The sequence below is a fragment of the Pituophis catenifer genome, unplaced genomic scaffold, assembly GCF_029215685.1.
Source record: "Pituophis catenifer annectens isolate HBS135680 unplaced genomic scaffold, rPitCat1.0.hap2 SCAF_4, whole genome shotgun sequence".
In the NCBI taxonomy this organism is placed as follows: Eukaryota; Metazoa; Chordata; class Lepidosauria; order Squamata; family Colubridae; genus Pituophis; species Pituophis catenifer.
The window spans coordinates 35,558,066-35,585,513 of NW_027256884.1; the positions used below are offsets into that span (position 1 = coordinate 35,558,066).

Sequence of the window (27,448 nt, forward strand, 5' to 3'; positions counted from 1 at the left end):
CTATGCTTCTATCATCTGGGAGGCGCTGCAAGGAGCTGGCATCAAAGCTAGTTCTTGGGAACCTTGATGTTCCGGTGGCATTCGGTATCTGACCTTTTTCCAAAAGGAACTATTGGCCGAAGAAGAGTCTTTCTTCATGAAGTCCCCTTTCCATCTGATAGCTCCCTGTTTTTGCTTGATGTATCTAATGGATTCTGGCATGTTGCTGTAATCCTTTATCTTACTCATTTCGATCAGGATAGTTTTGATTCCATCAGGTATCAGAGCATGATACACTGCTATATTCTGCTCAGGAGCTTCTTCTGAGCTGGACGACCCAGATACTAGAATCATAATCAGCCTCCTACTTTGCGTAATGGTTTCATCAACAACGTTGACTAAGGCTATAAATCACCACAGATTAAGATTACATCAGATGTTAATATCCACAAACATACATTGTTTTAGAGGCACATGGATTTTAAATGACACAATAATGGGCCAAAAACAAAACCTAGAATCAAGACCATTTCTATATCCAAGATAATAATACTTTAAGAAAGCTTGAAATATAGCTTTCTTGAAAAAATAAAGCAGGAAATTAATCACTGAATGCTTTCAAAGTGTTATTACATAAAGGCCAAACTAGGTGCTCTAAAAATGAATGCATCTCACACTCCTTGTCATATACTTCAACAGTAGGCACTATAAGATAGGTATTTGTGTGTGTGTATGTCCTTGACTTACAACAGTTCATTTAGTGACCGTTCGAAGTTACAATGGCACTGAAAAAAGTGACCAATGACCGTTTTTCACACATGACCATTGGAGCATTTTCATGGTCACATGATCAAAATTCAGACACTTGGCAACTGACTCATATTTATGACAATTGCAATGTCCTGGGGTCATGTGATCACCTTTTCCGACCTTCTAATAAGCAAAGTCAATGGGGAATCCAGATTCATTTAACAACCATGTTACCAACTTAACACTTGCAGTTATTCACTTAACAACTGTAGTAAGAAAGGTTGTAAATGGAGCAAAATTCACTTAACAACTTTCTCGCTTAGCAACATAAATACACACACACACACACACACACACATATATATACACATACATACAGTTAAGATCCAATTTTATTCAACTAATATTTAAAAGCAGTATGAAATTTACAATTGAGAAATGATTTGTAATATAATCTTTAAGCCATTTTTAAAGTGGAGTCTTATGCAACATAATAAAATTATCCAATCTTTTTACTATAAAACTATGCAATCCTGCATTGTTTGGATACATGCATATTTGACCCATTTATATCCTTGATCTTAGCTGCAGATTTCCTTGGGCGCAATCATAATGAGTGGCTTTTTAAATTCCTCATACTGCCTTCAACAGAGCACTGATTTGAGAAATTAAAATTTAATTTTAATTTAAAATTAAATTAAATTTAAATTAAATTAAATTAAATTAAATTTAAATTTATCATTTAAATGATAAAGCTGCAGATATAAAAGGAGATCAAGACAGGAATATTATTGTTATTGTTATTTTCTTTACTCAGATATGCATGTATAAATTTATTGTAAAGGAAAAATAGTTGTATTAGCACTTCACCCACAATTTAGTTTAGCACCTAGTTTTATAGTAAAAAGAATGGATAGTTTTATTACGTTGCATAATACTCCACTGTAAAAATGGCTTAAAGATTATATTAAAAATCATTTCTCAATTGTAAACTTAACATTTTCATGCTGCTTTCAAATATTAATTGAATAAATTTGGATCTTAACTGTAGAGAACTTTCTAATGTTACTTAAATAAGAAAAAAGAAGTTAAGAATCTCAAGAGCTACTTTTTCTGTTTATTATTATGTGCATATGTTTTATTGCTTTATATATGCTTACTTTATATGTCACTATGATTATTTAATAATTATATAAACAAATAAAATAAAATGTACCAATTTTTTTAATAGCAGAAATGTTCCTTCTTTAATCATTCTCCCCACCATCCCCATTTTTTTAAAAAAAAATCTGCCTTTGTTTTCATATGATATAAAATGCTGCATGAATTGAAGAGGATTTTAAGATTCTGGACTGCATAAATAATCCATTGCACCAGATTGTGTGCATAGGCCACTTGCCAATTTGTATACATGCTCTGAGTGAGACGGGAAATCTCAAAATTCAATATATAAATAAAATAAATAGTAAATAAACAACATCAGACTGAAAGTTACATTTACCTTTTCCTGGCAAATCATCCCTGCCAGGTATAAAAAGACTGTATCCACACTGTTTTTCCAGAACTTCAGGCAGTAATTTCAGTACAAAGTCAACTTGACTGCTGATTTTTGGATATAACACATATGCATCATAGATTTTCCCATCTGAAACTGACAATATAAGACAAAATTGCTTCAGAAAGTATTAACAACCTCCATCCCCAAAACATGAAACAGTTGCAACTAGGATTGATTCCAGAACAAACTATGTCTGTTTTATATCGGATGATGATGAATGTAACGAATGGGGATCTATATCAATGTTTTCAACTATGGCAATTTTAAGGCGTGTGGACTTCAATTTCCAGGACTCTCAAGTGTAAGATGAGAAATCCTGGGAGTTGAAGTCTAATATCTTAAAGTTGTCAAGGTTGAGAGACACTGGTTTATATAATGCTAAGAGAGTGAGTGGTGCGGAGGCCTAGAGGCAAAGACACTTGCATCCCACTCGGTTCAGAGTTCAATCCTAGGCAGCAACAGATGTTTCTCTATCAGGGCTCAATGACAAAATATCTGCTGCAAATTCTGCATAGGCATCAAGAAGGGCACCCGGCTAATAAACGCCATTCCAAAGCAAGGGATTACAGGGTCGTATAAATGAATGAATAAATAAATAAATAAATATTTGTATGCATATTTATACATACAGTATATATCTATAAAATGTTCAGAGCTTGTGTTTTCTTTAAAACATAGAAATGAATTAAAAAGAATAGCAACTCCTATAACATTTTAAATAACTGTTATATACAAAATGTTAAATCGCAATTACCAGTTCTTCAGCTGGTTTTGGTCTTCATATGTATTGAGTTCTTCCTAGCCTAGGATGTCATAATGTATCACCTAATATATGTGTGCATCAGAGGTGGTATTTAGCCGGTTCTGACCAGTTCTCATGAACCAGTAGTGGAAATTTTGAGTAGTTCGGAGAACCGGTAAATACAATCTCTGCCTGGCCCACCCCCAATCTATTCACTGCCTCTCAGCTGATCGGCTATAAGGAAAAAATCAGGGCTCACTTTTCAGCCGGAAGATCGCTTGGCAAAGAAGAAGAAAAAAATAAGACACTCCTCGCTTTAAATTGACAAGCCAAGAAACAGCTGCTGGAAGGAGGTTTTTACTTGCAGAAGCGAAGTGACGTTCAGCAATTCATTTCTGGATCAGCTGAATAACAAACTAGATAAAAGGAGGGATCCTAATATGGTTCTATGTTTTTGAAGTTTTGGGGTTTGTGCAACATGGGCTTTGTGTTTCTAAAAAGGTTTGGGCAATTCCCATTGTGAATGGCTGCTTGTAAATGGAGCCGAACTTCCGGCTTCCACTTTCTATTATCTCTAAGCACTGGTACCTGTTTTCTTATTACGAAGTTTCCTTTACGCAGCTGGCAGGAATGTGGGGTGAGCCTCATGCAGGTTCCTTTGTTATCAGCTTTATTTCTCCTTGCTTTTCTAGGACACTTTTCCTATGAGTAATATTTTATTTGGGGAAATGAAGAGGGGAGGGTTGATTCCTTCCCAGAGCAGGTTAGTGGGGTGGGAAGGGAATGGGGATTTTGAAGCAACCTTCCCCAGGAGTGGGGAGGGAATGGGGATTTTGCAGTATCCTTCCCATGCCATGCCCACCAAGCCACGCCCACAGAACCGGTAGTATAAAATTTTCTATCCCGCCACTGTTGTGCATCCCAGCATTGTGGCCTTTTGTAAATGACAGGTGGAAATACTGTCAATACAGAGGATTTTTTAAGTGCTGTCCAAGATTTTTTGGTATGATACCCAGTAGCCCAATAATCACTGATTATCATCATCATCATAATCATTAAAAAGATTTCCAAAGTTAGAACTTGGTCTGTCATCTATCCTCTCTTCAGAAGCTAAGGCTATTGACCTTGTTTAACCACAATTATAACCAATTTATTTGTCAGCATGTTATTTTCAGTCCAAGGAATTTTCATTTGAGGTACAAATGAACAGCTTCAAATTACCCTATTTTAGTAATTTTACACAAAGGCCTAGTTCTCTGGAAATGGCGTCAAGTCTGGAAAAAGAGGATGAAAAGAAGAAGAGAACAACCAGCAACAAGGTATATGGACTCAGGTATAGCAATTATGAGTCACTATTGGAAGACCTAAATGACCAGGATGGGCTCATGGAGAAAAGCTATCTATATGATCTCTAAGAATCAATACTGACATGATGACATGTAATAAATCAATATGACTACTATTATTCTTCTCTTTTAATACAAACAGATGTTACCTTTTTTATGAAAAAAAGGACGACATGATTTCCGATACCAAAGGACAATTTCAATCTTGAACAAGATGCAGATTAATACAGGTATAATCAGTAGTAGTATCAATATCACAAAAGCTGCATGGTTTTTGGCTAAATCAGAAAAAATAATAATCATATTAAATACAGTATTCTGTGAAATGGTTAGAATAATTATTAGCACTTAGAAATCACTGAGCCAAATTCGTCTTTCCTCAGGAAATATTATTGTCTTGATTTCTAGTTCAAAGATTAGATAAAAATCATATGTGTGGTATGTTAAGAAAAGTAATTGTGATGTTGGCCAACCAAGAAATATATTTGTATCGAAGGGCTAATCCAGATTCAATTTTCACAAATTTAAAGTTATTACATATTTATATGGCTTTAAGTTACATTGGACACAAAATCAACAAAGTTTTGCAGAGTAAATGTCACCCCGTTCTACCCTGCTAATGCTTTTAATGGTACAAGATATTAGGATATAAAAAAAATCCAAAGATCTCATCTATGAAAAGAACAAGGGAACTTTCTTATCATATTCCACCACTCTTTGGGTGGCAGTAACTAGCATTAGTTCAGGACAGCTCGTTTAAGATCTTATTACAGCTATTCCTTGCCTTACAACAGTTCATTTAGGGATTGTTTAAAGTTACAACAGCACTTATGAGCATTTTTTACACGTATGATTGTTGCAACTCTATAACTTAGACAACTTTCCATTTTTATCCCTGCATCTGTTTGGTTGTTTGTTATATTCTATGTGGTAAAATTGCAACAGGCTAAATGAAAAATAGGAAAAATATTTTAAAACTTTCAGAGCAATACAAGTACAACTTGAATTCTGATAGACATAGAATTTCCTATGGCTGAAATTCTGTGCATACCAGAACACATTTCACAGCAAACTATGTGGCTTGCTTTCCAATACATACCCATAATGTCTCCATTTCATTCTATTTCTCACTTCTATATTCAGTATTTCAAAGGCTGAAATGCTGCAGCAATATTTCATTGTTTCTACAACTATATTTTTCCCTTTTTTTTTCCTGTTCTAGATTTGCATTCTTCCCAGTAAGACACATTTAGAAATCAAATATAAAGTGGCATACTTGGGCGCTGTATTTTGATGTATGCTGCAACTTCACCTGCATGGCAAGTAAAGTACTGATCATAATCTTCATTTTTCAACTTTGTAATGTTCAGAGACACCGTAAAAATCTCTGCTCCTTCCTTTGGAATACTTGTTCTATATTAAAATCGAAATATATTAGAAGTTCACATTTAAATTAAACCATAAAGAACTGTCATGTTCACCCAAAGGTTCAGGTTCAAAATCTCAACTTAAGTTAACACTTGATGCCAGAAAGATTAGTTATATCATCCACTCTTTCACGTATGTCAAGAACATGTAGCATTATGCTGTACAGTGCCTATTCAACTTGCTTATGCCTTATGTGGTTAGTTGCAAAGAAACTGTCTCTGAATTTCATTACTGATAAGTAAACAGGGATTATATATGTCTATGGAGAGTCTCAGTCATCCAGGCCACGGTTGTCCCAAAAGTGCTTTTTCAAGAGACAACTCAACTTTCTTGTTTTTTTCTTAGCTTCTCATTGAAGAAGCTTCTTCAGCTATGATTGGATGGTGGGAAATGGAAGGATTTATATTCCTTGCAGACAGCTGGTCATTTGCATTCTTTTAGAGAGTGGTTGAGGCCATTTGGAGATTTGTCTGTATCTTCAGGGTCACCTACCAGTAAGTAGTGCAAATGGGCATGAAGCCTTTTTGGAACTGCTGAAAGAGATCCTATAGTCTGCAATTTTTCTACAAAGTTCATACTCCCACAGCATTCAAGAGTGTTTATCCCAAGGTGCATACTAAATGTCTATGGAGATTCTCATCCAGGTCACGGTTGTCCCAAAGGTACTTTTTGTCAGGTGGCCTCAACGACTCTCTAAAAGAATGCAAATGACCAGCTGTCTGCAAGGAATATAAATCCTTCCATTCCCCACCATCCAGTCACAGCTGAAGAAGCTTCTTGGATGAGAAGTGAAACATCTTCCTAGAAAAACAGTCGTCTCTTGAAAAAGCACCTTTGGGACAGGGATTATATAAATATATCAGAATATTCAATGGTCTATATAATATAAAATATTCTAAAATAATTAATCATTTGTTTGGTTTGTCAAAAGAGCACCAAGTTGTTCATTTGTCTTCGCAACAATTAATTAGTGTATGAGAATTAAATCTATTACAAAAGGAAAACAATTTGTGATTGATTAATTTATGTATTAAAATATATATCATACTTACTGAAATCCTTCTATAATTCTACCTTCAAATAGATTGTCAACTAGAGTATTATTGACTCTCCAGGATATAGAAATCGGTGTGTCTCTGAAACTTGATACATTACACTCTGTAAAGACACTGGATCCTAAAAATTGATAATAGAAAAGTAGTTATTTTTTAAAATAATTACTTTTATAAATACATTTATATCTCTGTAACTTAATGAAAGCATGTCATTTTTTCTTCTCACCCATCCTGTATGTCATTGCATCATTGAGATTAAAATGTATGCAAAATGAAAAAAGTTTATAAGTTTTTTATTGTCTTTTTTTTAATTAAGATAATAGCAAAGAACTTACCAACATCAGCTTCAATAGTATGGTTTACGGGGTACAAAATTTCAGTTCTCTTCCTGGCTAAATCTTCTGACAGAACACAAAAACACATATATAAGCCTTTATGTCATACATATGCAAAGGTCACATAATAAGCATTTATCTAAGCCAAAGTTTTGTTAAGTTAATTTTAGCATATAAAAATACATTACAAAGATTATCTTAGATGTACATAAAGTCACTGATAGCTTGGTATGTATGAATTCAATATCTGTAGCATTTTTATTTCAAGAAAAATCCCAGGGTCTTTCATACAGTTACTTAAATAAATAAAGTTTTTTTTAAAAAAATATATCAGAAAGCAAAAAGAATAGAGAAGGAAGTAAAGGCAAAAGACATTCAGGCCCCAGAACTAAATTTTAAATACTATCCAGATGAATACTAGGACTACAATGGTTTGAATATGATTCATAAGACAACTTGGAATTTGAACAAGTACTGTACCTCACTGTCATTTACTGAAGCAGTCCATCTTTTTCCAGATTTCCAAAATATAGCTGTTTTGAGAAAAAAAAATCAATCCTCCTACAACTTTCCTGCAATTCTTTAGTCTTTCTGCTATTATTGAAGCAAATATCTTATAGTCCACATTCAATAACTATATTGATCTATAGTTTTTTATCTGTTGCAGATCTGTATCTTCTTTGCTTCTGTCCACGAGTTCGGTACTTTCGCCTCTAACAGTAGTTCATTGAATACTTCCAACATTGAATTACTTAAAGTATCTTGTAGTGTTTTGTAAAGTTCTGCTGGTAGCCTATCCGGGCCTGATATTTTGTCATTTTTTTGTCTTTGAATTGCTTCTGTTAGCTCCATGATCATTATTCTTTCTTCTAAAGCAGTGGTTCCCAAAGTGGGCGATACCTCCCCCTGGGGGGCAGTGGGATGCCTTAGGGGGACGGCAAGGGGGTGCTAGAGGTAAAAGAGGGAGGGAGGGGGGGCACAAAGTGGCAAGGAGAGTGGCCTCCACCCTTTGGCCTGTACCTCGCAGCAGTTACCTCCTTGCAAGCAAACAGCAAGAAAAAACAACTCCTTTCAGCTTTAGCATAGGCTAATTAGCCCGTTGATTAGATTGGCCTCCCGATTCTCAGCTGATTTGCTCTCAGCTGTTTTGCGCAGGGTCTGCTTCTTGCTGCAAAGAGCTAAATTGTTGGAGCAGATTTTTTTTTCTCCTTCTGCTAATCAAGCTAAAAACAAAACTGAAAGTAAAGCAGGCTGTTGGCTGTTTGCTGTAATGTTGGAAAATTAGGCAGAGGCAGATTTCTTTTTCTTCTTTTTCTTCACCAAAAAAAGTAGGTGCAAACAATGGGAAATTTAGGGCAAAAGAGGAGAGTTCAAGATTTTAAAACACAAAAGAAAAAAAGGAGAAAGAAAAAGACAAAAATGGGAAGGGAGAAAAAGAAAAAGAAATGAAAGAGAAAGATGTTATACATATTTAGAATTGAAATATGAATACTAGTAAGAAATAAATAGGAAATCATGATTGTAAAAATGAAATGAATAATAATTGGAATATTTGTCTTTGTATTTTTGAAATCTAGACAATGATAAGTTTTTATTTTATTTTTTTAGAAATATGGATAAATATAAACTGTAACAATTGAAATACCTTTTGTTGAGTTGGGCGATTGAGGAGGCAGAAGCAAGGTAGTGACAAAGCTCTTTAATATAGGGTGACACTTCAGCAAACGTTACAGGCAAACAGCCCTCCTTATATACCCGGCCAGCCGGGCAGCTGACCAATCACAAGTGACCCATTGTTGTTTAAATCTCCCGCCAAAACTACATACATAACACCTTTAATGGTATATTTTTATTTATTTAATTTAATATGGTGGTGAAAGTAAAAAGGATTAAGTTGTAGCTTAGATAACAGCTAGAACATTTTTAAATTTAATTAGGGAAATTGTAACTATTGAAATATTTTTAATTATATATTGTGATGAAAGTAGAAATGATTAAATTGTGATTTGGAGGATTATATGGGCAAAACTATTTGGGTTATTGGGAGAGTTTAAGATGTGAAAATGAGTAACATAAGGGGAAAGCTCTATTTAACTAGGGAATTGTAATAATTGAGATACTATTAATTGTATATTGTGTTGAAAGCAGAAATGGTTAAGTTGTGGTTTGGAGGAATATATGGAGGAAATTATTTGGTTTATTATTACTGGTAAATATAAATATAATTAATTGATTTGTAAGAAATTGGATTGCATGGAAATAATTGGAATATTCATGTTCATATTGATTAATATATAAAAAAGATAGTTATATAACTAATTGATTTATATTAAAATGTTGAATTTGTATTAAACAACTGTATTACATAATTACATAATTAACCAATGTAAGGATGGATATAAAAATAGATGACAATGGGAAGGGGTATAATATAGAATAGAAGGGAAAAATTGAATTTGATTAAGATTAGAGATGAGGATGAAGGGTAATATTGGTTTTTTTAAAAAATAGATGAGGAATAAATATGGCAAAAAGAAAATATAGAAATTGTAAATTTAATTGAAATGACTAAACACATATTTTCAATTTTAAAAGGCTAGGATTTTTAAGCTTATTCTTTTCATTTACATATGTAGGGGGGATGCTTTTCAAGGAGCCACAAGGGGGGTTGAGAGCAGAGTCATTCTGACAGCGTCTCTTAAAATTGCTTGGAAGACCCATTTTTTCCCTAACAATAATGGTTTGTATACTTTGGAATAAAACATATACCTGGAAAAAGTACTTGCAAAACTTGGACAGAAGGAAAAGAAAGGCAGGACTCATTATCAGTAGCTAGTAGTTCATTGTTATCAGTGACTTCCACTGATTCTAAACTCATTTTAAGACTGGGATTGGTGACTACTGAAATTTAAGTATTCAACATTGGTCTCAGAAATCTTTGATTTGAACTATCAAATCTGATTTGAACTATCAAATCTTTGATTTGAACTTTGATTTGAACTATGGCAAGAAAAATCGTAAAATGGGGCAAAACTCACTTAACCATAATAATTTCTAGATATTTTAAGTGTAGAGAATTCAAGTGTTGAGAATGACCCATTATTTCTCCTCTCCTCAAGAAGCCATCCCTGGATCCGGCAATACTGGCCAACTACCGTCCTGTCTCCAACCTTTGCTTTATGGCGAAGGTTGTTGAGAGTGTGGTCACGTGACAGTTTCCACAATTCCTGGAGGAAACATCTTATCTCGATCCGTTCCAGTCGGGTTTCAGGTCTGGGCACAGCACGGAAACGGCATTGGTCGCGTTGGTTGATGATTTCTGGAAGGCCCGGGACAGGGGTTGCTCCTCTGTTCTGGTCCTGTTAGATCTCTCAGCGGCTTTTGATACCATCGACCATGGTATCATGCTGCACCGGCTGGAAGAGTTGGGGGTGGGAGGCACCGTGTTGCAGTGGTTCTCCTCCTTTCTCTCCGATCGGTCGCAGTTTGTGTTGGCAGGGGGGCAGAGGTCGACCTCGAGGCCTCTCATCTGTGGAGTGCCGCAGGGATCGGTCCTCTCACCCCTTTTGTTCAACATTTATGTGAAGCCGCTGGGCGAGATCATCCATGGCTTCGGGGTGAGATACCACCAGTACCCTGATGACACCCAGCTGTACATCTCCACCCCAGGCCACCCCAACGATGCCCTTGAAGTGATGTCCCAGTGCCTGGAGGCTGTGCAGATCTGGATGGGGAGGAACAGGCTCAAGCTCAACCCTTCCAAGACTGAGTGGCTGTGGCTCCCGGCATCCCGATATAGCCAGTTGACTCCATCACTGACTATTGGGGGCGAGTCTTTGGCCCCCACAGAAAGGGCTCGCAATCTGGGAGTCCTCCTGGATATGCAGCTGTCCTTGGAGGAACATCTGACGGCTGTAACCAGGGGGACCTTTTGTCAGGTTCGCCTGATTCGCCAGTTGCGGCCCTTTCTTGATCGGGATTCCCTGTGCACAGTCACTCACGCCCTCATCACCTCTCGCCTTGACTACTGCAACGCTCTCTACATGGGGCTCCCCTTGAAGAGCGCCCGGAGGCTCCAACTGGTCCAGAATGCAGCAGCGCGGGTAGTGACGGGAGCAACATGGTGCTCCCATGTAACACCGCTCCTGCGCGAGCTGCACTGGCTCCCGGTGGTCTTCCGGGTGTGCTTCAAGGTGTTGGTCATCACCTTTAAAGCGCTCCATTGCATAGGGCCTAGCTATCTTCGAGACCGCCTGCTGCTACTGACGACCTCCCATCGACCCGTGCGCTCCCACAGAGAGGGCCTCCTCAGGGTGCCATCAGCCAAACAATGTAGGCTGGTGACCCCCAGGGGGAGGGCCTTCTCTGTGGGGGCACCTACCCTCTGGAATCAGTTGCCCCCAGAGATAAGGAGAATCCAAGACCTCAGCGCCTTCCACCGTGCCCTTAAAACCCATTTTTTCCAGCAAGCCGGGCTGGCTTAAGGAGAAATTTTAAATGTTTTAATTGGTTTGTGATTTTTAATTTTTGGGCCAAATTTATATATATATTAATTGTTTTTTTTTAATATTTGTATTTTATGTTAATTCTGGCTGTACACCGCCCTGAGTCCTCAGGGAGAAGGGCGGTATATAAATTGGAAATAAAATAAAAATAAATAAAAATAAATTTCATCTCTTTTTCCGCACTAGGTACCACTATTTGATTTCTTTTCATTTTATTCAAATAACAACAGAAAACCCAATACAGTTCAGTATGAATTGGCTTTCCAGTCCTTCCTTGATGAACTTTTTCACATTGGTTATCTAGTTTAAATGCCAAAGAAAAATCAATGATATATTTTTCAGACCTTTGGAGGATCACACTGTCAATTGTTCACACTGCTCAAGCAAAACTAACAGGTGTGAATTAAGTTTTAGCTTAAAAATGAAGCTTTAATTCCAGAAGTCCATTCTTTAAACTTGGACTTCTGGAATTAAAAGGCTCTGGATTAAATGGTACTCCAGACAAAAGATGGAGAAGAGTATCTTGCTTTTAGACATGATAATAGCTGTCTAGAAAGGTGAGTTATGAGCTATTTTTACATCAGAAATTTAATTTATTACCTGTTAAAAATGCAAAGACAAGGAGTACAAGGAGCAAATAAGACCTTCATGTTGGGGTTGGTTCTGGACCAAATCTTACTTGTGGGACAGAAACCAGCTCTCAGCCCTCCTTGTGACTTCTTGAAAAGCATCCCCCCAAACATGCTCCACTGCCTGAGGAGGCAAGGGAGGGCTGCAGGTTGATCCCAAGGGGGTCTGGGAATGGGTGTAAATTCATCCCACAGCCCTCTCCATCCCCTCTGTGAAATTGCTTTCTCCCACTTGCTGGTGGTCAGCAAATTCAAAAGGAATGCCCAACTGAGAAATACTGCTCTAGATTGGTTGATTCAGGGGATTTCTTTAGTATTAACTAATAGTGTTACTATTTTTGTTACAGGGATAGATTTGTATTGGAGCAGCCTGCAGGCCTCCCAAAGGCTCTATGCACCCTGTTTTTGCGAAAAACGGGTCCGTTTTTCACAAAAACGGGACATGCGGGGCAAGGCTTCAGGAGACCAAAAATGGCTGTATTCCGTGTATTTTACTGTTACTATCTTCCTTAGTGGATCGTGCAAACTGCTATTCCAAACAATGCTATTTATAGGGGGTGGGGGTGGTGGCAGTGGGTTGCCCCGGTTCTCACTGGTTCTATAGAACCGGTAGTAAAATCGGCAGGAGGCCCCGCCCACTGACCCCATCACCAAAATGCTTCTGTGCATGTGTAGAAGAGCGCGTACATGCGCAAGTGAAGTGAGCGTGTGCGCGCAGCCCCGCTGCAAACCGGTAGTAAAGTAAGTAGAACCCACCCCTGGGTGGGGGGCACTGAAGATGAGTTTGTAATACCAAGGGGGCAGTGGACTGAAAAAGTTTGGGAACCACTGTTCTAAAGCTATTTTAACTGTTTCTGGTACTGTGGGTACTTCGCTTTTTCTAAGTATTGTTTTATTTTTTCTTCTGAAATTATCTCTTCCTTATATAACTTCTCATAGTAATCATGAATAATTTTCTTTTTATCATTGTTCTGATAGTAAAATGTCTCTTCCTTATCTGTTAACTGATAAATCAGTTTCTTTTCTTTCTCCTTTTTCAGTCTATATGCCAGCCATCTTCCTGGTTTATTTGCATTTTCAAAACAGTTTTGTTTCAAACTTCTAACTTTTTGTGCTAGCTCTTCTTTATCTATTAAATTCAACTCATATTTTTTTTAAAATCTATTTGATTTTTTATATTCTTTTTTTTGTGACTCTTTGTAATTCCATCTCTAACCTCCTATGCTCCTCTTCTAATTTCTTTCACACTTGGCTCCTTTTTTTGTTTCTCTTTCCCACATATTTTATTGTTAATCCTCTAGAATAGAATAAAATTCTTTATTGGCCAAGTGTGATTGGATACACAAGGAATTTGTCTTGGTGCATATTCTTTCGGAGTACATAAAAGAAAAGATACATTCATCAAGAATCATAATTGAAAGAATCTAATATATGCCTTTGCTGTATCCCATACATTCTGTAATGATGTTTCTTCTTTTCTATTCTCTTTGAAGAAGTCCATTTCTCTTTCCATAAATTGAATATATTCTTTTTCTTTCAATATTGTTTGATTCATTGTCCATCTTGACTTCTTTTTCTGTCCCTTCCATATAACTTTTATTGAGTTGTGATCCGCCCAGATATTTGTCTGAATATTTCTTTCTTGCATATTAGCTATTAGCTCAGTTGACAGCCACACCATGTCTATTCTGGATCAGGATAAATGTCTGTTTGAATAAAATGTACAGTATATTAAGTTTTCTTGGGGTATGCTCCTCGCCAAGCATCTTGAATACCTAATTCTTCCACCATTTTAAAAAAGGTTCTTGGGTCTTTTCCTTGCTTTTTTGTTTATTTTACTAGATTTATAGTTCGAGTCCACATCTACAATTGCATTAAAGTCTCATACAATGCATATGTTTTTGTATTCCAATAATAGTAGAAAGACTAAAGAGATTCTTGAATCAATTTATATATACAGACCAAAATTGTTCTTTTACCAGAGACAAATTAAAAATAATATAAGAGTAATTTTAAATACACTGGAATACTATGAAGCACATCCAGAGAAGCAAATGGTATTGATTTTTCGATGCACAGAAGGCGGTTGATAATGTGAATTGGCAGTTTATGCTGACGCAATTAAAAGTTATGGATTTTGGGGAGAGATTTATTTAGATGATTAAGACAATATACTATAAACAAACTGCAAAAGTAATAATAAATGGTGACATGACGGAAAAGGTTAGAATAATGAAGGCACAAGACAGGGATGTCCTCTGTCCCCATTATTATTTGTGTTGACATTAGAAGTATTAAACAGAAACATTAAACAGGGCAAGGAGATAAGAGGTATGGAAATAAAAAAGGAAGAATATAAATTACAAGTGTTTGCAAACAACTTGGTTTTTATTTTAGAAGATCCGCAAGAAACAAGGCTAAAACTGTTAAAGAGAATAGAAGTGTATGGTGAAATGGCAGGACTGAAAATAAATAAAGAAAAGACTAAGATTTTAGTGAAGAATATTACAGAAAAACAAAAAAAAAGAGCTAATAAAGAGAATAGATATTCACAAAAAAAGTGAAATATTTAGGGATTCAATTAACAATGAGATGTGTAACGATTAAGGAAGATAATTACTATAAATTGATACAACAAATTAAGACAGATATGGAAAATTGGAAAGGCTTGGAATTGTCATTAATAGAAAGAATAGCTACAATTAAGATGAATGTATTACCAAGGTTATTATACTTATTTCAAACAATTCCAATAAGATTGGAGAAAAAATATTTTGAAGACCTAAATAAAATAATAACAAAATATATTTGGCAAGGGGAAAAAGCAAGAATTAATTTTAAAATGCTATAGGATGCAAGAAGTTGAGGAGGTTTTAGATTACCAAAATGGGAATTATATTACTAGGCAGTGGTGTTAACATGGATGAAAGAATGGATTGTACTGAGAAATACAAGATTATTGACACTGGAGGGACACTGGAGGGACATGATTTGCAATTAGGATGGCATGCCTTTTTATGGTATGGGAAGAATAAGATACATGGTTACTTTCACAGATATTATATAAGAAATGCCTTATTGTTAGTATGGGAGAAGGTTAGAGAACAACAATATTTAAAGATACCAGTCTGGTTTTCGACGATGGAAGCACTAATACACCCAAATATTGTTAACATGGGAAATAGATATAAAGATACTTTGACTGAAATGTGGGAGCTCAAAAGCAAGCAAGAATTAGAAAAACAGGGGATCGACATGGCTTGGTATACACGACTGCAAATACAATCTAGGCATGAAAAAGATGCCAAATTATATGGTTTTTATATGTAGTTGACAGAATTAGATAAGATACTAACAGGAACAGAAGAGAGGATGATAAAAAAACTACATTGCTATTTTCTGAGTGTTTAATTAGAAGAAGAACAAGTGAAGGAAACAATTGACTATACGATAGAACTAGCAAAATTATGGGATAGAAATTACAAACTAACAATGTCAACTGCGTATAAAGATAATTTGTATAAGATGTTTTACAGATGGCATTTGCCACCAGCAAGATTGGCGAAGATGTTTAAAGATAAATCAGCTAAATGTTGGAAATGTCATCAGACACCTGGCTCATATTATCATATGTGGTGGACATGTGTAGAAGCTAAGAAATATTGAATAAAAATATGTACGTGGTTGGAAAAGATGATACAACAACATATTGATTTGAAACCTGAAATATTTCTGTTGGGAATACTCCCATAGTAAAGAAAATGTATATTCGATTATTCATGTAATTACTGCAGCTAGAATTGTATTTGCACAAAATTGGAAAAGTGAAGAGATTTCTACAGAGGAGAATATGATAAGGAAAATATTAGAATGTGCAGAAATGAATAGATTAACACTGGCAATTAAAGAGAAAGAACAAACTGGTTATTATGCGATATGGGGAACATTTTATCGATGGTTAGAGGACAAATATAAAAATTAGAAATAAAAGTAGATGAGTAAATATAGAAAATAGTTAATAGAGTTAAGCAAATTAAGAAGAGGATGTAAAGTATTAGATATTTAATGTATTGGTATTAAGTTAAGATTGTATTAAATAATGAATATGATTGTAAATTTTAACTGTTATTGAACAAATATTGGTACCAGATGACACACTATTTAATGGAAGATGGATTATTTGTATTAAAATAAAAATTTTAAAAAAATTATTAAAAAAAACTTCCCTGCAATTCTTGTGAAGAAATTTTTTAAAAGAGGAACTACTTTATTGACTAGCAAAAAGATGTTGTGCTTGTGTGAGCTCCAAACTAATGGCAACACGATGGAGCAGGTGACAAAAGAAACATAGCAATGCAAACTCTGCCTCTTCCCTATTGAACTTGCACAACGAAAGTAGGAAATTGTGAAAAGGGCATTGTGCCACCCTAATGTCACATTGGTGTCACTATGGTTAGGAAGAGATGCCTATAACCTAAAGCAATTTTTGTGAATCATTTTGATATGTGAACAGCTTGGATGCAATTCAGGGAGAGGAATATCATGGTGGATTTTGTCTTTTAACAAGGAGGATTTAACAGCCATCACTACTGTCTTTCCCTCTGCTACAACCTAATGAAGGGGAGACTGATAGAAGAGTCAGTACTGTTATTTCCAATATTTAAATGAATAACAGTGCTGGCCCCTAAACTACCATCTCTAAGGCATTAAAGAAATCAGTTTTTTCCTATTTTTCAGTGCAAGAGCATAGGTTTTACAACAAATGGAGAGACTGTAAAAACCCTGTGTGTGTGTGTGTGTGTGTGTGTGTGTGTGTGTGTGTACACTGTGTGTGTGGATAGATGATGATGAGAGAGAGAGAGAGAGAGAGAGAGAGAGAGAGAGAGACAGACAGACAGACAGACAGAGACAGACAGACAAACAGATAGAGAGAGATAGAGATAGAGATAAAGATAAAGATAGAGATACAGATACAGATATAGATATAGATACTGATACAGATACAGATACAATTACATGGTCACCCATCTCAAATGTCAATGTTGGTGGCATACAAAAATTAAAACCAAACAATAATCCAGGATGCCTAATTGTTGTCAATCCCAAATAGCAACAGCAGCAAACACCTATGATAAAGCTTGATTTACCTAAATACATTATTAGCTCAAAGATTATAAAAGGAACCAACTAGTTTTTATTTAAAGAACCTTCATGAGGGCATAGCAATTGAACTTCTAATACTTTTAATTGGAATAAAAAAGGATTAATCTGTTGTAAACCATATTTAATTTTGAATTCTATCCTGCAATTGCATGCATTATATACACTAACACTGATTAAAAGGACATTTGGAATATTAAATGTTGTTTGAGATTATGTATATAATAGTGGCACAACATGTCTCAATTGCTAGATAGATTAATATATAACATCATCATTTTGAAAACTGCATTAAATCTCTTTTGAAATATGATAAAATAAATATAAGTAAGCAGACAGAAAAAAGAATGGAAAACATTCATTGCCCAGATAATATAGGAGCAAATTACCATTCTGCTGATAACACAATTACTTACCTAATACATTCATTAAAATACTATTTGAAAAATTGTATTTATTTCCCCTAAAAGTATAGGTTCCTTTGCATACATATTTTCCCTCATCATCTTTTTTCACATCTTTGAAAATAAGATGGTTTGTAAACAACTCAAATCGTTCTCCTTGTATTGGCTCACATTCCTAAAAATAACAAAGTAAAACATTTCAATGACAAAAAGGGGAAGAAAATGGTTCTTAAATTGTAACATACTTCAATAGGCCTGCCAATCACACATAAGGTACTTATCAGTATGTAAATTTGATTAATCTGTGTATATGTATTTCCACATACATATACTCAACTACTTTTTGTAAAAAGATATTAGTTCACAGTTTGGGTTACTAGACATCCAGATAAGAACAGTGGCAAGTGGGACCTTTCACTAGCTTTTGATGATTTAAGTGATTGTGTCTCTCTACTTAGGCAGGAAACTTGCTTTCAGTGATACATGTGCTAATAACCTCAAGATCTGGTTTCTAAAATCTGTTATTAGTAAGTCAACCACAGAAGGTAGTCAGAAATGGCAGCTGGTCAAGAATGCAGCAGCAAAGGTAACAAGTGGTACTGGAAGACCTTTATGTTGAAACAACAATATTAATTGCATTCAGTGCAAGGTTTTTTGCTGTATGGGGCCAATCCAAGTAAAAAGGTGTGTGTGTGTGTGTGGGTGTGGGTGTGTGTGTGTGGGTGTTTGTTTGTTACACCCCTGTTACTAATATATGACCTAGGCCCAAATTACCTGGCATCCTGCCCTATTGCTCTATAGCCCTTTTCACACTCTTAGGTCCATAATATTCATTTTACTGGTCCTATTTAACATTCCACTTGAAGCACATTGAATAATAGATACGTAGCAAATGTGGCCCCTTTTGTGATAGGAATCATACATACTACGAAATATTATTATTACCAGTGTTGAAGCTAGTATATTCTTTTTTAAAGCTTAGCAAAGGGCTTAAAATTCTTTACTTGGGACTTTTTAGACTGCTAGAGTATGTAGTGTTTTGTTTTAACATATATCTGAGAATTTTATATGTTACTTATGTAATAAATATTTATTTATTATTTATTACATTTGCATATATTTATAAATCTGTTTTCTGCTCTGTGTGTATGTGTATGTGTGTGAGTGTGTTTGTGTATGTGTATGTGTCTAGGATATTGTGGACAATTGAAAGAATATCTCAGAGAAGGTTGTATTCTTCATGTAGTCACTACTGAATTCGTGAGTCTTTATTCTATAGATGCATCAACGCATTGATTATAAAAAAGAAAAAATGAAAATTACATGCCTCTTTGTTTAAAAGAGGCATGTAATTTTCATTTTTTTCTTTTTCATTATTCTCAATGTTTGTATTTCTGGAGAACTTTTGATTTTAGGTTTCTTCCTAGCAACTCTTTGAGCTAGATTATACAGAATATAAGTGGTCCACAGATCTTGAGAAATCACAGCAGAGGCAATTCAAGGAATTAGTCTCTAAGTTCAGTGGGCAATGAATCATAATTTCACCTGCTTCTTCAAAGTTTCTCCCCTGCCACTGTGCTAATATTACAAAGGGAAAGCAAGATACAGGCTCTCATAACTCTCATAACTGCTAACCAGGGTGGATAAAAATCAATGATTTTTTTAAAAAATCATTTTTTTTAATTTAAATCAGATTTTTTTTGATTTTTATCAAATTTATTTTAATAAAAAACTTTTGGAGTAAAAATCTATCGTAAGATAGTTTTCTATTTAAGATACATAAATAATTTAATTTGTTCAGCATGAAATGGAGCTTAGTTATGTAGCATGAGGCTGTATATTCTGCAATACTGGGGTTATCAGTGAGTCAACAGTGGGTCAAAGGAGTAGCAGAGATGACAGTTGCTCTTTAAAAATTATGATTTAAATCGAGTTGATTTAAATCAAGACTTTTTACTAGTGATTTAAATCATGATTTAAATTGTGATTTAAATCAACTCGATTTAAATCAAATCCACCCTGCTGCTAACCTTCACTTAAAACCCACTAAAAAAAAAAACACAGAAGGAGGAATTTTAAAAGATCTGTACCTTATACCAATGGATGGAAGGATAATCTACTTTCTGTCCAAACATATTCACTTGATGACACACAATCGGGGATGGTCCTCTTGGAAACAAGGTTTGCTTAAGGTAGTATTGTTCGTTAAAACAACGACCAGCGCTGTTATTGAGAACTGCAATTGGGACGCTGTACTTATAACATTTTGTTGAATTCCTATAACTAAACATTAAAATGTTAAAAATATTTTTTTTTCTACAGTCCAATTCTATTTTCTGCAGAACATTTTACCAAAACTTTATATTTTATTTTCTTATACATTATTGCCACCACATCCAAAAGTATTAAACTGGGCAACCAGTAAATCATCCCTTAGTCCAAGTTCGAGGTTAAAATCATTCACCATTTAGATCAATTTCTATAAAAATAGATGCAAAATATACATGTTTTTTTTTTCTTTCCATTGTTATTGTTAGTCCTTTAAAACATAAGCTGTGCCAAGTTGCTCTGGAATTGGGGAGACTTTAAATATAACAAACAATATAAGCAAATAGATAAAAACATTATCTCAAATGCTGTTGGAAAAAAATACTCATTGTTGAGGAAGAATGTAAATTTTAAACAAAATTACTTTAAGTCCATCCACTACCAAATTCACTACCTTAGCCATGGATAGAAGCAGAGGCAAATGGGCTGTGTAAGATGTATATAAGATGAAAATGTAAGGTGTATTTTTTTAATGAACCATCTTCCCTGATTCATACTAGTACTTTTAATAAGGAACATTATTTGAGTTGGCATACTGCCTATGCCAACATAGGCATGGACCATGCTTGAATCTTGCATTATCTTTAAAGTTCATTCTTTAGGTATAGCTTGCTTATTTTTGCCTGAGAATAAAAGTTTATCTATGGTCTGAGGATCTTCTGATTCAGGGGACAGAGGTGTAGTCCTTTTCCTGTTGTCTTTAAGCTTAAATTCCTCATTTACAAGATGAGTCCCCTTTTTTCAACGACCAATAGTCATTTCAACTTCCCTGAAATATTGGAAAGCTATTAGAAGGCTGCAGCAGCAGATTTGGATGTTAAAACAGAATATAACCCTCAGTGCTAATAATGGCTAGTTCTGCTGCGGAACTGGCTATAATCAAGTAAGAGCACAACCCAGTAAATGCCATGGTGCCCACTTAACGGAACAATCTCTCCACCCCCACCTAAAAAAAATTAGATTAGCTGCATCCCTTTTGACATTCTGGAAATCTCTGTAGATTTGGTTATATAATCAATTGATATTTGTTTTATATTCCTCGCTTTTATATGTGTTGTTGTTCAATTATTTAATGCTGCCCAGAGTTGTGAGAGTGGCTATACAAATTTGATGAAAGGAAGGAAGGAAGGAAGGAAGGAAGGAAGGAAGGAAGGAAGGAAGGAAGGAAGAAAGGAAGGAAGAAATCACCCTGTAATGGTGGTGACAGAGTATTCTCTGTATTATCGAGATTCGAATATGTTATCAGCTCCACTGTATTACTTAACAGAAAGAGCTTATATGTGAAGCTCATTTTGTTCCTAGTATGTCTTCTACAGTAGACATACAGGCATATAGGTAGTCCTCAACTTACAACCTTTTGTTTAGTAATCATTCAAACTTATAACAACACTGCAGAAAGTGACTTATGACTGTTTTTCACACTTACAACCATTGGAGCATCCCCATAATCACATGACCAAAATTTGGGCACTTGGCAACTGGCATATATTTATGATAGTTGCACTGTCCAAGGGTCAAGGGACCTCCATTTGTAACCTTCCCAGCTGGCTTCCAACAAGCAAAGTCAATGGATGAAGCCAGATGAAGCCAGATTCGCTTAATGACAGTATGATTCATTTATTTGCAGTGATTTTCCAACTATGGAAAAAAGTCATAAAATAGGGCAAAACTCACTTAACAACTGTCTTGCTTAGCAATGGAATTTTTTGTCTCAATTGTGGTTATAAATTGAGGATTATCTGTTTATTAAATAGTATTACTCAAGAATCTCAGCTATATCTGAAGATTCTTGGGAGTATGAATGTCAAGGCACTGATTCTTCCCATCTCATCAGCTACGGACCACAAGAGGGAAGTAGAATGTAAAAAGAAAGTTAAGGATTTACTCCCTCTTTGTCTTTAACTTTGTTTGCAGTTGCCTAATAAACTGGTATTTCTGGGTCACTTCCTTCCATTTCTCAAGTTCCCATGCACAAAACATATCAACCTCTAACAAGAACTAAGAATGCTGTGGTTTATTTGTTTTTTTCAAGAAGTTCCAATGGAAATTTATTTAGTCAAAAGCAGCATAGATTTAGAATTGTGGTGATGCAATTTTAAAGTAGGTTTGATGGTAGCATGGAACACAGCATTGTTATCCCAAATATCATCTCTCAAAAACTTCTCAGTTTGACATTATAGTACCTCTGTGCTAGTGCACAACACACTTCCATCAAGAAAGAAACATCCGACAAAGATGTATTTCAGATTCTCAATAAACTAACAGTCATAGTGGTACAGTGGTTAGAATGCAGTAATGCAGGCTAATTCTGCCAGCAGTTCAATCCTGACAGCCTTAAGGTTGTCTCAGCCTTCCATCCTTCCAAGGTCAGTAAAATGAGGAACCAGACTGTTGGAGGCAATATGCTGACCCTGAAAACCGCTTAACAATAAAGTAATATGAAGCGCCATATAACTTCTGTCCCCTGTATAAACTGCTGTCAACAATCCTGAGGGCTTTATATCCAACAATAAAATGATATGAAATATCATTGATCTCTAGAAAAAGCTGGGACTGCTGAAATAAAAATCCTACAGAAAAACAGCTTCACCTACAGGAAAGCTATGGATTTTCTGTGGTTTATGTAGTCAATTATTTCCGTAATTTTGGTGCTCTAATAAAAGAACCATCAGCAGATTGATAGAATTAGTTATGATCTACCACACAGTCAAATGTCTGATTCAAACCATACACTGCAGATTTAAGACAGACCAATTAAAATACAGCTGGCACCATTTCCAATCACCGGTTAACTGATAATACCCAAGAAGCCTTCAATCATGAACCAATCCCACAAAATTCAAATTCCACACAATTATAAATGCGGCAAAGTGATACCCACTTCTCAACTCTTGCTCTGAGAAAGCCTTGCCGGATGTAAAGTGGCACTTTACCAGAAAAACCCTGGTATCTACTTTGGTATAGATTGTGATAAACTTAGATAATCCCAACTACAATTTAAATTCCCAATGATGTATCAAAATACAACTACCCCCCTCCACCCACGGAATCAATAAATGCACTTCCTTACCTTATAATACAGTGATACAATCCTGAATCTTGAGCTATTGCAGGGATAAACCAGAGGCTGGTTTTCTCTTGGAATACTCTTGGAAAAAGTTGTGTAACTAAAGGCGTGTCATTTCCATTCATGTACCAGTTCAGGGTAAAGTTTGCACGTTCATAGTGTTGAATTGAGCAGTCAAGCCTTAAAGGATTGTTTTCTTCAAACACCATCTGCCTTCCAATATATTCCTGGACACATTTCTCTACATGAAGGGGAGAAAATCATTGTGTTTTAAACTATACATTCCAACAATAAGTCCATTGTTAAGAAAAAAACACTCTGTCAGGGATGAAGACACTCTCTATCAACATCCACCCAATTTGGATTTGTGGCTATGGTCATTTTGGGGGAACATCCTAAGCACGTTTTGTAAGACTGTTGCAGCCCTTGAGCTAAACAAACTCATACTTAATGTTCCAAGACTTTACTTTGCAGATACTTTTGGGGGAATACTTTTGTAGTACTGTGTTTTGCAAAATATTGACATGCAAGTTTAGCTATGGCTACTCATAAGCAAATCACATTTCATTCAATGGTGCTTATTCTCAGAGAGCTTTCGACAGGACTGCAATCTTCATTTTATTTTGTTTATGTCTGCAGCTTGCAGTTTCCATCATTTATAGCTTGCAACATAAATTAAGAAATGAGGAAAACTTTCTTATCCCCTTATCTACACAGTCACCTTTGCTTGCCCAACATTTAGGATACTGGAGCAGCAGGGATTACTCAGCTTTCAGAGAAGAAAAGATCAGAGCATTTACAAAAGGAAACTTCCTCAATTTAATTTGCCTGGAATCCATGCCAGTGTCATTAAGCTTTTCCATTTACCTCAAAAAACTAAATAAGCACTTCAATATCTCAGATATGGGAAAAAGTGCTACAATGAATGTGCTTATACAAGTAGTTCTCGACTTACAGCAGTTCATTTAGTGACTGTTCAAACGGCATAGAAAAAAGCAACTTAGAACCATTTTTCACATCTACAGTCATTGCAGCATCTCCATGGTCATGCAATCAAAATTCAGATGCTTGGCAATTGGCTCATATTTATGACATTTGCAGTGTCCCACCTTTTGTGGCCTTCTGACGAACAAAATCAATGCGGAAGCCAGATTCACTTAACAGCCACGTTACTAACTTAACAACTGCAATGATTCACTTAACAACTGTGGCAAGAAAGGTCATAAAATAAAGCAAAACTCATTTAAGAAATGTGTCACTTAACAGAAATGTTGAGCTCAATTGCGGTTGTAAGTCAAGCACTACCTGTAATCATAATCATAATCCTGCCACAAAAATTATGGACTGTGCAGAAATGAATAGATTGATTTTAAGGATTAAAGATAGGGAAGAGATAGAGTATTATAGAATATGGAACTGTTTCTATTATTGGTTGGAAAAGATATATAAAAGATGAAAGCTTTATGATTATATTTAAAAATTTGATAGGCAGAATTTTGTTTTAGTAAGGAGATATTAAAATGGTATGTATAAAGATCAAGATAGAAGAAAGTTCCTTTTTTTGGAAGAAGAAGAAAAAGAAGAAGAATGACCGAAGATAACACCAAGATGTCACAGGGCGGGGGCGACAGATGTACTAAATGTTTGTTTGTTTTTATAAAAAATAATAAAAAGTTATATACAAAAAAAAAAGAAAGAAAGAAATGTGTCACTTAACAGAAATTTACTCAATTGCGGTCGTAAATCAAGCACTACCTGTGATCATAATCATAATCCTGCCACAAAACCACATTGAAACCTCTGCACTGAAAGATTTAGTTCACTATTATGACTCCTTTATGGACCATGGTATAAATTAGAACTGCGCAAAAAGAAAAGATAAAATCAGTATTACAAAGCTAACTGCAATAGGGGTCTAAACACAAATCTAAAGTTACCTTTCTTTTCATGAAATAGCACCTCAGAAATCCACTTTGGGATTGATTATATTAGCTAGATCTGTGTTTCTCAAACTTGGCAACTGTAAAATGTGTGGAATTCAATTATCACCCTGGCTGGGGGATTTTAGGAGTTTATGTATTATTAACTGTCATGTTTGAGAAACACTGAGATAAACTCTTTAATAAACCCCTACTTACAAAAATAGCATAGCTCACTTTACACTTACCAGAGTCTGTAATTCAGATCATCATTCCTTAATTTAAATCTAATTAAAACTAGGTAAGCATGCATTCCACAATGTTTTTATGAAACACAAATAGTTTTGTCCATTTGCACAGAAAAATTGTCTACTGAATTTTAAAAGAAAAGTAAAAGCTTACATCTAATAACCAGGGTAATTATCATAAATACAATTGTTCCTTTTTTTAAAAAAACTCTGAGTATTTGAAAAAGCTGTTTACAAGGAACTCACCTGATCTGAGTACACAGATAAAAGAGAGGACTAGAATACAGTAATCAGCTAAAGCAGGTTTCATGCTTTACTGCAAAAAAAGAAAAAAAGCAAGACAATACATTCAAACTGTAAATATTTGATACTTTTCTGCTTTCAGTTCTTACCATTTACAAGAAACCTTGCTGTTTCTTCCTTTTTCCCTCCAGTCCTCCCACACATACACACATCCCCCAAAAATGCCAGTATAGTACTGTACAATAAAACAGAATTAAATAAAACATCTCTGGATAATTTACTTTGTCAGGCAACGTAAAGGGTTTTTTTCCATTTTTTCCATTTATTGAATATATTCAAGATTATAAAAAATAAACAAAGAGAAATAAAAAAAGATAAACAAAAAGTGATGCAAATTAAAGACCACTAATACATGAGAAATAAAATTAAACAGAACTAAAATATAGGAAGAAAAAAAGACAACCCCTTTCAAATTTAAAAATCAGAATAAACATTGCCAATAGTAAATATATTGTCTATCAATGGATGTGCACACGCACATGTTTTAGTGTATTAGTAAAAATTAATTTACAAAAAAGTACTTTCTAACAATATCTTGCTATTAACTAGAAAAAGATAGAAATAATTTAAATATACTACTTTATTGTTGAACTATCAACATGAAATCCATGCCAAAGAAAAACCATCACACTAAAACATTATCTATGAAAAGAAATGGCATGAATGAATATTGGAATCAGCCATTAGTTATCTGTCCCCAAAACAGCCATCTCAAGATCTTCCTAGGAAAAATTGTATCTTACGAAAGTACATGGAATCTTAATTCAGCTACTGTTATAATTTGACTGATGATTAAGGACAGGTACAGTTTATTTTTATTTATTTAAATGTACTAGCTGCCTAACTCCAATATCTTTACTATCTGCTCAAAAGTAAGTCAATTCAAAATATTTACTGTCTCTGGTAATTACCTAAAATGTTGCTTACTTTATGTTCAGGTAATATAACAAACCAGTGTTCTTTTATTAGTGTCTAGTTTCATTTAAAATTGAAATATTGTCTACTTGCTGAAAGTTATTAGTCACAGAGTTCATAAACAATGCCAAATCTCATGTACTCCTAAAATATACACTACTACTGGTAAAATGTGCAATACTCCCAAAATGAATTGGATACATTTCTACAAGATTGTACAAATTGTTATGAATTGTTATGACTATTATGTCTATCTTCAAATATCAATTAAAAACAAAAATTAACATGAAGTCTATTTAAATAAAAACCTATGCATTTTAAAATATACCAATAATTATGAAATTATTTTGGCAAAATAGACAATTTCATTACTGTATAAGAAAATCTATGTTTCAGAGGTAACTCTATTATGTTCAAAGTGATTTATATAGATACAGCACAATAGCAATTTTTTAAATACTGTAGTTTATTATGCTATTGTTTGGTAGCTAACGATAAAATGATGTAATAATATTAAAATATACTAACCTCAGAAAAAAGAAAGCTATTAAATAGGTTTAAAAAAATTCGTAGCAATTTATGGCAAAACCCCGTAGTCTTTTTTTTTTCCCCGGAAATGCTCTGCCTGTGAAGATAACTTAATCTAAAACTTCTATATGGAAATGCAAGATGACAAGTAATACTTTTAAAGTAAGTGAACTGCCTTTCGCTCTTTAATTTTGGGCGGAAAATATGACTGATTTGCATAATCTCTGTAAAAAAAAGAGTTTTTCGGCA

The 27,448-nt window shown here is 34.8% G+C and overlaps 1 protein-coding gene across 1 annotated transcript; it reads right to left on the bottom strand.

Moving 5' to 3' along the window:
* LOC139316612 (interleukin-1 receptor-like 2) lies at positions 1-25,763 on the bottom strand. Its single transcript, XM_070943430.1, has 10 exons — positions 25,700-25,763; positions 23,290-23,527; positions 19,982-20,174; positions 17,904-18,066; positions 7,194-7,259; positions 6,856-6,979; positions 5,652-5,788; positions 4,525-4,653; positions 2,231-2,380; positions 1-383 (listed from the first exon to the last, which is right to left on the bottom strand). The coding sequence occupies exons 1-10, from the start codon at positions 25,761-25,763 to the stop codon at positions 1-3; spliced, it is 1,647 nt and encodes a 548-aa protein (XP_070799531.1).
* Positions 25,764-27,448: the final 1,685 nt, after the last annotated feature.